At 39.7% G+C, this 12,917-nt stretch overlaps 1 protein-coding gene across 1 annotated transcript in view; it reads left to right on the forward strand.

The window, feature by feature from the left end:
* RB1 (RB transcriptional corepressor 1) overlaps positions 1-12,917 on the forward strand; it is a 279,061-nt gene that overhangs the window by 212,604 nt on the left and 53,540 nt on the right. The window contains exons 19-21 of the mRNA XM_089679104.1: positions 631-767; positions 1,989-2,134; positions 9,980-10,084. Coding sequence (XP_089535230.1) covers positions 631-767; positions 1,989-2,134; positions 9,980-10,084 — 388 coding nt within the window. The remainder of the gene's footprint in view (positions 1-630; positions 768-1,988; positions 2,135-9,979; positions 10,085-12,917) is intronic.

Below are 12,917 nucleotides of genomic sequence, written 5' to 3' on the forward strand. Positions count from 1 at the left end.
GTCACACACCTGAGGCTTGGGAGACGTTGGACCTTTCAACAGGACAATGATCCCAAGCATACCTCCAAGTCCACTAGAGCATGGTTGCAGAGGAAAGGCTGGAACATTTTGGAGTGGCCATCGCAGTCACCAGACTTAAATCCGATTGAGAACCTCTGGTGGGACTTAAAGAAAGCAGTTGCAGTGCGCAAGCCTAAGAATGTGACTGAACTGGAGGCCTTTGCCCATGAAGAATGGGCGAAGATACCCGTAGATCGCTGCAAGACACTTGTGTCAAGCTATGCTTCACGTTTAAAAGCTGTTATAACTGTAAAAGGATGCTGTACTAAGTACTAAGATTGAATGTCACTTGGGGGTTGAATAAAACTGATAATGCTGTGAGCACAGAAAAGACATTTGTGGTTATTTCATTATAACTGTTATGTTATATTTGTCTGACCTACAAGTGCCTCTTTAATGTAAATGTAAGCAAGATGACTGAATGATCAAAAGCAATGTCAAACTGGCCAAAACACTCAATTTCAGTGGGGGTTGAATAATTTTGGCCACAACTGTATATAATGCAAATATTTAGTGTTGAAGCAACAGTTCATGCACCAAATGTACTAATATCTGTGTTGTAATTTTCAGTTATTTGTCACCTTCAAGAACAACACAGCAGGGTGCTGGCACTAGTACTCCTACCTCATCCAGTACAAATGGACAGGGCCCTGCACCACCGCCACCTCAGCAGAGATCTACCTCACTGTCATTGTTTTACAAGAAAGGTATATGAATTGACAATTTAAAGGTGGTAATTGTTTTCATAGTTACCAGCTTTTTTTTTTTTTTTAGCTGAGAGGCAATGGAAAACAGATGGTACTAAATAAAATCCACCTGAATTTAGATCAGTGTTTCAATATCTTTTCTTTTTTTATTGATAAATCTATAAAGGCTATATGAAGATTGAACTAAGAGTTTTATGACTGATGTTTAATCATACATAATATTAGAGTCTGCATTATTAAAGAACGTTTTTTTGTTTTTGTTTTTTTAAAGAAGTCTGCCATGTTAGAAATATGGTTTCTCACAAATTTGCTGGTTCCCTGAATGATATGCCAATACAATGGTTTTGCTAGTTAGGCACTAACATGTAATAATTTTCCAGCTAGTGTTTTAAGAGGAACCAGACATTATTCAACCAAGTAGAAGGTTATGCGCCAAGTAGTAAAGTAATAATTGACACTCGAGGAACATTTCCTGTGTTATCTCAGGCTGTTTAGCCCTCTTAGTTCTTATTTTGAAGTTCAGAATGTTTAGCCTTTATGTTTTAGATATCTAGTCCCATGAGGCTTTGCAAGCCACTGACAGTTAAAATCATGACTCCCAAAGGCAGAGGCATGATAAGACTTGTAGTTCCATAACAGCTGGAGGGCCACAGGTTGAGCACCCATGGCAAGAGCTGAGTGTATTTAAGGCAAGTCAACAGGTATTTTCCAGTACTTGCAAGTTCTTTAAAGGGATAAAGCATGGGGAAATGTGCATGTGTTGCAGATGTGTACAGTACTTCATACATTCATTTTTGGGGGTTTTTTTGGCTTGACATACTCTTTAAGTGCATGTAAACTCTCCGAATGAACCCACTGAAATCTGTTAAAAACAAAGCTCTTAGTAGAGGATAGATATAGAAACATGATCTTGTGGCTCACAGTTTACCATTATAAAGTTTACTATTATAATTGCAGAGATTAGTGCCCCTGTAAGCAGTAAAGGATAATACTGAAAATGCCTTGGAATCATTCCTAGCCCCCTTTCCTGATGCTGGTATATATTTCTTTACTAGTAAACGCAGGCCATTGCTACCTCTATACAGCTATGTGATATTATAATTTTATCTCCTGTTTTCTATCACACCTATTGATATGTGAAAGGAATGACATCTAAATACATTGTTTATCTATGTACATTGTACTGGGTGTTGACTTACTGCCTTATTTTCTGCTATCTAGTGTACCGCTTGGCATACTTAAGGCTCAACAGCTTATGTTCCAGCCTGTTATCTGAATACTCTGAGCTGGAGCAAATCATCTGGACACTTTTCCAGCACACACTGCAGCATGAGTATGAGCTGATGAGGGACAGACACTTAGACCAGGTAATCATGACGAAGTCCTGCAGACAAATATGTGACCCATTCCTGTAGAGATAGGCTTCATTTCATATATATTACCCAAGCATGTGGCTTTCTCTTTTTTTGGTATTTGTCAGTGCATGCACATTACACATTTTTTGGTATTATAATTAAATTAAAAGGTCATGTTTAACAAAGTATTTATTTCTTTCTCGTCCATTGAAAGACACAGTAAGTCTATCACCTTTAGTTTATACTGCTGCCTAGAGGAGAAATGAACACATGAGAACAAGAAAAAATAACCCAAGGTATTTCCTCCACCAAGGTCCAAGGAGGTTGGATGTTTCTTCAGTTCTGCTGGGAAAATTCTAACCTATTTTTGCAAACCTTTTCTTCAATGAAGATTTTTCTTTACATTGCTGCTAGAGCTGGTCTCTACAATCACAGCTCTCCACTGAAGCATATCTTCTGCTTGGCCTTTGGAGTGACCTGTCTGGACCCTCACTTGACTGGACATTGTGGAATTAGCTTGGAAGTGACTTTCGAGCATTGGGTCCTTTAAACTGCTTTCCAGACCAGGTTCTGGTAACAAGTAAGCTACTGAGCAAATTTTCAGGTCCAGAGCTCTTGTGGGCCAGTTGGGTTGAGCACTTGGAGCTAGCTTGTTTGTTTGGTTTGCTGGCTGCCTTTTGCAATTTCCATTTTTCACCATCTCCTAAGTCACAAACGTGATTAATGCTGAGGGACTGAACTCTGATGTCATCTGCTCGGTGCAGTGTTCTGCACATTCCAGCACTCTTTCACCCACCAGTTAGCATCGAGAATGCATTTCCCCACTGCTGCTTCTGCATTGCAATGAGCTGGGTTGAACTTCGACCTCTTTTTCATTTCTATTGCCCACCTACAGTCACTTCTGACCCACCAAACCCCTTACTGGTTACAAGCAATTTAGGTTTTTCAGCTACCTGAGGCCTCGCCTCAGCTGATGAAGGGCATTTCCCTAAGCAACAAATTTTCCACTGTGCAAGCAGATGAAAGGAAAGTCGAAGGCAAATAGAAGAGCAAGATTGGCAAAAAGGACTGTGCTCTCCTGCGCTTACATAAGCCCCATCCACTGAATATATGACTCCCTCTCATGTTAATGGTAACAACAAGTAGATAATAGTTAGAGGGTACTTCCTGTTCAGAGCTTTTTACACAGGGATTTTACATTTTAGTGCATGCCTTTCAATCAAACTCATTAAATTTAAATTACTACACTATGCCAGTGCGCTTTGTCTCTTCTCCTTGATGTTTTTATTTTTTTCTAGCAATGTCTTCATGTGCTGGAAAGACTTGAGGGGTCATTTTCAGCATTGTCTCACAGGCAGTACCTGGACCCCACAGTGAAGAAGAAGCAAGGCCGGCCTGTAACTTCCTTAATGCACTAGTCACTATGTTAGGAAACCACCCTTCAGTACAGTCAGTGCAACATAAATGGGAGCTGCAGAGTGCTTTGTATGTCCAGGTTGAGAATAAAATTTTGTTGGTTTCCTGTCTTTAAAGACTCCTGGGGAAGTTTGCATTCTGAAAACCTACTGTTTACTATCTAATGTGCAGTGAGGACTACACCAACAGAAGTTAGTTTGACCCTTATTTGAAGGGGGACCCGGGATGCGTGCCTTGCTACTCCCTTAGGGGTGTGTACAGTTTGATTAAATGCTTGGACACATCTGGGTGTTCCATGTGCCACAGCTAGCAAACAGTGGTCTACATCCACTGTGGATCTAACAATAGCCCACCTTAACAGGGAAACTACTAGGGCTGTAGAGGACGTTCTACATTCAAGAGTCCTACCGATCTACAGTTGGAATCCCTCCTTAAATCTCAGTTTTTACTTACAGGCCCTCCCTTTCACCCTTTTCTGGCTGTGACTTTGTTAAACCATGACACAATGTGCAGGATCTCTCCAATGTGGTAGTGGATCTTTTACTGAGAAGCACGTGGAGCAGATGTTGGGAGCCTTATGCTTCTGTTGTGATGGCCTGCTAGAGACATCCTGACTTATCTCCAGTTTGAATCTTATGTCAGTACACATGCGCAAAGCACTCTGGTTAAATTACTTGAATGTGGGCACTGCGTCCAAGGTATGTCTGATCTGCTTGGTCTTCAAGTGATGACATTTCTTCAGAGTGGTCCTTGGCATTATTATTATTAAGGATATCAATGGAAGCAAAAGAACAAACTTATAATAGAATACAATAGTGTTGCTCTACCTCTTACAATAAAATAGTAGTGTGATGAAAATATACTGTGATGAAAATAATAATCAGTATAATCAATAAATATACAAACAGTGCGCAAGTGTAAATAAAGTCTTTGGGTGCTTAATCAGTCCTAAAATGGAATGAATATTGTGCCTCCACAGAGAGTGCTCCACAGCAAAAACCGTTCTTATGCTTCCACTGACCGTGCTCCACCACAAAATGAATTCACATTGAGGTAGATGTGTCAAGAGATATATATAAAAGAGAACAATATATGTCATCCATACATTTTGGTAGATGGGTAGAAGGCACTGCTAACCATGAGCTTAATATGATTAGGCATCTTACAACAGCTAAATGAGTCCAACTGGGCTGCTCGCCAGAGGTAATGTCAGTACAGTAATGATAGGCAACAACTTCAAAGGAGAAGTTTTGTAGAACTAAGAGGTGGGAAAGGGTGTAAGGTAGGGTAGAGGTAAGGGGGAGATCCTGGGGGAGTGGTTATGGGTTAAAAGGGAAGTTCAGAATATAGGAACCATACCAAAGTCCAGGGGCAGGAAGTGATCTATCCATGGATGCCTTTTATTGAATGAATGAATAAATTAACTTTTGTATATTTAGATATTCTATCCTGTATATTTGCCTCAATTTTCCAGTGAATCATGACCTGTATTATTCTATATTTGGTCTCTACTAGAGAAAGTTTCAGGGTCTTTCAGACATGTGAGACTGTTTAACCGTTGTGATAATCTGCAAGAGTACAGTGGGGATCGAAAGTTTGGGCACCCCAGCTAAAAATTTGTATTAATGTGCATAAAGAAGCCAAGGAAAGATGGAAACATTTCCAAAAGGCATCAAATTACAGATTAGACATTCTTATAATATGTCAACAAAAGTTAGATTTTATTTCCATCATTTACACTTTCAAAATAACAGAAAACAAAAAAATGGCGTCTGCAAAAGTTTGGGCACCCTGCAGAATTTATAGCATGCACTGCCCCCTTTGCAAATCTGAGACCTGCCAGTGTCATGGATTGTTCTCAATCATCGTCTGGGAAGACCAGGTGATGTCAATCTCAAAGGTTTTAAATGCCCAGACTCATCTGACCTTGCCCCAACAATCAGCACCATGGGTTCTTCTAAGCAGTTGTCTAGAAAACTGAAACTGAAAATAATTGACGCTCACAAAGCTGGAGAACTCTATAAGAAGATAGCAAAGCGTTTTCAATGTCAATATCCTCTGTTCGGAATGTAATTAAGAAATGGCAGTCATCAGGAAAAGTGGAAGTTAAAGCAAGATCTGGAAGACCAAGAAAAATATCAGACAGAACAGCTCGCAGGATTGTGAGAAAAACAATTCAAAACCCACGTTTGACTGCACGATCCCTCCAGAAAGATCTGGCAGACACTGGAGTTGTGGTACACTATTCCACTATAAAGAGATACTTGTACAAATATGGTCTTCATGGAAGAGTCATCAGAAGAAAACCTCTTCTACGTCCTCACCACAAAAATCATCGTTTGAACTTTGCAAATGAACATATAGACAAGCCTGATGCATTTTGGAAACAAGTTCTGTGGACCGATGAGGTTAAAATTGAACTTTTTGGCCGGAATGAGCAAAGGTACGTTTGGAGAAGAAGGGGCACAGAATTTAATGAAAAGAACCTCTGTCCAACTGTTAAGCATGGGGTTGGATCAATCATGCTTTGGGCTTGTGTTGCAGCCAGTGTCACAGGGAACATCTCACGAGTAGAGGGAAAAATGGATTCAATAAAATTTCAGCAAATTGTGGATGGTAACTTGATGCCATCTGTGAAAAAGCTGAAGTTAAAGAGAGGATGGCTTCTACAAATGGATAATGATCCTAAACACACCTCGAAATCCACAGGGGATTACATCAAGAGGCGTAAACTGAAGGTTTTGCCATGGCCTTCACAATCTTCTGACCTCAACATAATTGAAAATCTATGGATAGACCTTAAAAGAGCAGTGCGTGACAGACAGCCCAGAAATCTCAAAGAACTGGAAGACTTTTGTAAGGAAGAATGGGCAAAGATACCTCAAACAAGAATTGACAGACTCTTGGCTGGCTACAAAAAGCGTTTACAAGCTGTGATACTTGCCAAAGGGGGCAGTACAAGATATTAACTGTGCAGGGTGCCCAAACTTTTGCAGACGCCATTGTTTTGTTTTCTGTTATTTTGAAAGTGTAAATGATGGAAATAAAATCTAACTTTTGTTGACATATTATAAGAATGTCTAATCTGTAATTTGATGCCTTTTGGAGATTTTTCCATCTTTCCTTGGCTTCTTTATGCACATTAATACACATTTTTAGCTGGGGTGCCCAAACTTTCGATCCCCACTGTAACTTAAATTGAAATCTCATGAGTTGCTGAGGAGTGCTATAGCAGGATCAGGAGAGAGGGCTTTCCCAAATAGCATTGACAGGTTCCCAAATACTTTTGAACGAAAACATTTTAAAGTGATTCTAAAGCCTGTCAGTGGACACAGAGCCAGCTTGAAAGCGAGCACGCACGCGTGTCCCTATAGCAAGCGGCTTGCTATGGGGGCACACTCAGCAGGGGGGAGAAGCTGACAGTGCCATTGAGGGACCTGAAAAGGAGAATCAGGGATGCTCTGTGCAAAACCATTGCACAGAGCAGGTAAGTATGACACATTTGTAATTTAAAAATAAAATCCAAGGCTTTACTATTACTTTAGTTAACGGGCAGGATCACCATATATGGAGGTATATGTCAGTTTCACCACAGCCACAAAAACCTGCTGAGAAAAAAGGGCCTTTTCACACTTAAGCGCTTTTGATACAGGTTCAATGCATGTACTCAAGAGATCGATATGGCTGTACAGAGAAAACACACTCATGATACTACCATTGTTAAAATAGAGGATATAGCAAAAACGGGATCTTCTACTTTTTCAGGGGAAAAAACTCCCCAAATCTCCACCTCCTATATCTTTTATATGGTCATAAATCCACTCCCATAATCTGTGCTTTGTCTTGCCCATATAAAACGAAACGCAGGGGCACCTAAGTGTATATATGATGCCTGTAGTCTGACAAGAGCAAAATGTCACATTTTTAAAGTCTCGTCGTGGAAATGTGCCATTAAGAAGACCCACGCATGGAACCTCTCCAGGGTCAGACTCCTAATGGCTTGAAACCACCATCAGACTCCTAATGGCTTGAAACCACCATCAGACTCCTAATGGCTTGAAACCACCATGGCTTGAACTGAAGTGTTCCTTAAAAAAGGTAATCCTTGGAATAGGATCATCAAGTTCTCCTATAACCTTATCGCCTGTCAGAATGTGCCAATATTTTTTAAAGATGTTTCTAATGATATCTAATTGCAAATTGAATGGGGTAATGAATCTAGTCCTGTTAGAGGATTCCATTTTTTTCCCCTGAAAAAGTATAAGATCCCTAGGGCTTTCATTTACTCTCTGATAGGCACGTTTTAGTCAGTTTTTGCTATATCCTCCCTTCCTATCGTTTCTCTCAATTTAGAGACCTCTTCTTTGACAACAATTGGATCAGAACAATTCCTCTTTATCCTGGAGTGCTCACCCATTGGGATGCCCCCTACGTTATTAGCTGTAGATTTACTAAAACTATCTAGATAGATAGATACTGGGCACAGTGGATCACATAGTTACAGGTAACTGGGTATCATGTGATCACTATGATTGGTCATAGTGATCACACGATAACAATGTAAACAAACTGTCTTGAATGGATTTCCAGTCATGGAACAGCTTGCTTAGGGTTCTGATCTGTGATTGGCACACAACAATCACATGGTACCTGGCTACCTGTACCTTGTGATTAGCTATAGCCGATCACAGCCATAAGCAAGCTGCCCATGTTATCCTATTCAATGTTATCCCATTCATGACAGCTAAAACTAGTGCTTATACAATGATCATCACTGTATAAGCAATAGCAATGTACAAAAAGAAAAAAAATCCTGATCTGATGAAGGTAGGTAAAAAGAAATAGTAGAAAAAAAAAAGAAAAGAAAAATGTAAAAAGAGAAAAAAATCTTTATTTTTCAGCATGCTGTCACCAGTCAGCATCCCTGTTCACTACCACACCAGTCATATTATGATGCTGTACTGCACTGGTGACAGTATATAAAAAAAAAAGAAAAAAAAACAAGTATTTAATTTCTTCATTTTCCAAAAAATTACAACTTCCAAAAATTCACCGCCATGCCTCAAAATACCTTGGACTGTCTACTTTGCAAAGAGAGGTCATTTCACTGTACTGTTCTGACATTTTAGGGCCTCAAGAGATCGGCTGTCAGTACATCAAAACTGATCAGTTTTCAAATATTATATATATACCCTAGTTTATAGACTCTAAACCTTTCACACAGACTAAATTATATGCACTGATTTTGGTTATTTTTACCAAAGAAATGTAGCAGACATGATTTATTTTCCATTTTCATACACAGTAACAAAAGAAAAACACTTGTTTTTAAAATTTTGTTTAAATACACCAGCTCTGTTTGTCTAAAAAAAATATATATATATAAATTTCAGTTGCGCTTGGTGCTGCATGACCAAACAATTACGAGTTAAAGTAGGACAGTGCTAAATAGCAAAAAATTCCCTGGTCATGAAGAGAGTAAAATTATCCGGAGGGCAAGTGGTTAAAGACCATGGGATGCTCTGCTACATAAGCCCATTGCTGCTTTATCTGAAAACTAGTTTCTTTTTTATTTTCGTGATCACCAAGCAGACAGTAGTTAAGGCCTGGGAGTTCTCTCCTCTAAATTACCATAAAGTATTGCAAACAATGACCTTCATGATACACATGATTAGATTTATGAAGGTTTGACCACCCACTTAAATAACCTTTTCCTACTCTTGTATGGGTAGTGAATGTGGCTGAGGCATTAGTGTGTTTAGTATCATATTCCTAACTTCAATGCTCTTAGATTGTAAGCTCCAAGGATCAGGCCCTCTTAACCCTCTTGCTTTGAACTGTATTGTTGCTGTATTGTCTCCCTTTTTTTTGTAAAGCGGTGAGCAAACTGTTGGCGCTATATAAATCCTGTATAATAATAATAATGTGTCTTTCAGTTTATCAAAATTTACCTTAAAGTGTTACTTCACAATCTCAATCAACCTTGACTCTTTTTAATCATGCTGCTATCATTAGTAAAGAGAGATAAAAGTATGCCATATTTACTTGTTTTAAACGTTTGTTTCTACATTTCTACAGTTACTTCTTGGTTTACATGCCTAGACAAATGATGTCATGCATACCAGGAGTCTTTAGGAGGGGAGGAGAGGTTTTCTCACTTGAGAACACCCTCCTGTCTGCATGCCTGAGCTAAGGACAGATGGATTCCAGGAGGTAAATGCTACATAAAACATCTGCCCTCACTCAAGATGGCCATGCCCAGAAATGCTAGGGGGCTATTTACCAGCAATATAAAGCATGAAGACATGGATGGATGGGGGAGTTTGCTTTGAATATTAAAAACGAATTAAATTGCGTTTTTGGTTTGTGCCCAGATGCAGTGTAGTTCTGCTTTAATTATAATTGTTAACAGGCTTATTAATTTCTGCCTCTTTCTTGTAGATCATGATGTGTTCTATGTATGGCATTTGTAAGGCAAAGAACATTGATCTACGATTCAAGACTATTGTTACTGCATACAAGCAGCTTACAAATACAAACCAAGAGGTAAATGGTTTTCTTGTTTACATTTTTGTGCTTGCTTGAAATGCTTACAGATCTCCACACACACATTTTGTTAGAAATTTGCCAGTCGTTTTTATGAAAGCCATACCTGACGTATCTCCAGTGCATAAGGTTATGCAGCTGCAATTCTCTTCACCAAAGCTGGCCTGGAAGTAAAAAGCAACTCAGGCACATATCCTCTACTTAACCAAGCTTTGACACATGACACAGGAGATTTTTTTCCTAGATCATGGGTTATATGCCACTTTTAGGTGATTGGACACCACCCAACGTGTACCCATATAACCCCACCCTCTCTGTGAGGCTCCTTTTTGCTAGTGTCCTCAGGTGAAACGTTTTTCGTCAATTTTCCTCCTTTTTTCAACTGACACTTCTATGACTATCCAATTGCTTTTTCCCATATGGCTCTCTAGCAGTTTCGGAATTTTTTTATCCTAAAAAGTTTGGGAACCAAACCCAGATCCCAAACAGCAGAGCTAGCCTGTAATGTACTCGTTGGGCACTGGATTCTGTGTTCAACATTTACCATGCTACGTGATGCAGTGAGTGAGTAACCTACAGGTTGCTATACAGATCCAGGGTCGTGGACCATTCCTACGGCACCCAGACCCTGTAGACCCCTTCAGGGGTATGCCCACAGTTAGAAGTGAAGCCTGAATCCTGGACAAGACCAGCAATGTGGATAAGGTAAGACAGGGTTTCCCTGTATCCTTACATGTCAGTTCTTGGCTTTTTGGATTATTACCTGTATACAGTGCTCAGCATAAAGGAGTACACCTCAAAAGATTTGTCCCATTTTCTATGGGACACTATACTACAAAACACGTCCACATATGCGGGCCATTGATTGCAAACAAGATTTGTTAATTTGCACACACAAAAAAGTATTTTTCCTAACAAATTCATTCAAGACCATGTTGCAAAAATGAATACACCCCAATGAAAGTCCTAGGAGCAAAGCTAAAGTTTAGACAACAAAATCCTAATTAACAAGAATTCAACTACAGGTGAGTCTAATTATTCATGAAATAGGTGTCCAGCAGACAGTTGATTATAAAAGGGTGTTACTTAACAAGGAAAACCCCTTCCCATTTCATGCTGTCAGCAATGACACCACATGGAAGAGAAATGTCACAATGCCTGAGAAAGAAAATAATTTATTTTGACAAGAAAGGTGAAGGCTACAAGAAGATCAGCAAAGCTTTAAATATCAGTTGTATTCATTTTTGCATCAACTACTTTGAGTAAGATTGCAGATTTTGTAATCTAGGTTATATTATTAACCTTACTTTCATGTAATGAGCTAAACAAATGTTCTATAAAAATTTGTCACATTTTTGTAAATTGTTCTTGTGTTCATTGAGATATTGATTAGAATCTTACTTTTCAAATGGGGTGTACTCATTTATGCTGAGCGCTATATGTAGTAGATAATACTCAATATCCTTCTACAAAACCTACCACAGTACTAAGCACAGAAGCGGTCTGGAAGGCACAGGTTATGGTGTAATCTATACTCTTAGAGCATTCACTCTGACTGTCTTGCCCTTACTGGTAACACTAATTTAATGTTTACCTATTTAAAATTGGTGGTCTTTTCTTCCACCTCACTACCAAAAGCTTCTCTGTGGTTAGTGGTGTAATGCTTAGAAGATTCGTAACTGTACACTTTTGGCTGCTATTCTGCCAGCAACTCAAGTGGTTTCACCTGTTGCCTGATACTCACAGAGGCAGACAGAGGAATTCAGTGCCTGGAATATTGCGATTTCTTCATACCTGCCACACTGGGCCCATCAGTCCAGATTCATTCACTGTGTACCCTGCAGGGAAATAGCCTCGCTTAGCAATGGTGGATTACAGACTCCCAGGAACACATTGGTTGAAGCAATGCATTCCAATCTCTGGATAGATTCACACTTTTCTGCTCTTCACCCACAAATACGTCCGTGCATGAAAAAAAGGGCAATTTTTAGAAAGTCTTTCCCGATTTCTTGTTCAACCTGACTGGACCTTATATAATAATGGCCCAGCTAAGAGAGTTAGTCAGTAATGAATTTTCTCCAATTATAGATGATCCATAATCTTTGCTACAAGATTGCAACTCTTGCCCTCTTCACTTTTATATGTAGACACCATGGAGAAGGTGTTCTGTCATATCTCCTTACTTTTTGTGCATATGTACAGAATCTAGTGGTTTAAAACTTGGTCATCAGAACACCGTTGCGTGCCTTTTGCCCTTCAGTGGGAAACTCCTCTTTGGAAGTTTCCTTGAGGAATACATTGAGGCAGCTACTGAAAGACAGGGGTTCCTAACCCTCTATCCTCATGCTTCTCTATTAAATGTGCCTCCCCTACCATACTGATATAATCTGTTCACACCCTTAGGGAGCCATCTACTGCAGGTCCTTCACTTCGTGGCAGACCCCTCATGACTAAGGCCACTGTTCCTACTCAGACACCTCCTTCACAGTAAAAGTTGTCCCCACCCCTTAATGAGAAAGGGGGCAAGAGGGACGTTTATTGACAAAAGCTCCATATTAAAGAACAGACATCCCAGTCTTTGTGTACCTCTCCAAGTGTGCCTTTGTTTACCTCTCTTTGTGTCCTCTGTCTGTTGTTGTTTTTTTTTTTCTCAGGTTCTTCTGGGGAACTTCTTTCGGACATCTAATTTCCAGCATCTCCACTATAGGCCACTGAACCTACTTCTCACTACTTGCGGACGTTTGCTCAATTACATGAACCCCATTTTTTTCCTACACAGGCCTCCCTGGTGTACAACGCTGCCCTGAGTTTTCAGATGTCGTCTCTCCCTGTA

The sequence above is a fragment of the Staurois parvus genome, unplaced genomic scaffold (assembly GCF_062004578.1).
Source record: "Staurois parvus isolate SC_StPar_1 unplaced genomic scaffold, SC_StPar_1.0 ptg000017l, whole genome shotgun sequence".
Taxonomy (NCBI): Eukaryota; Metazoa; Chordata; class Amphibia; order Anura; family Ranidae; genus Staurois; species Staurois parvus.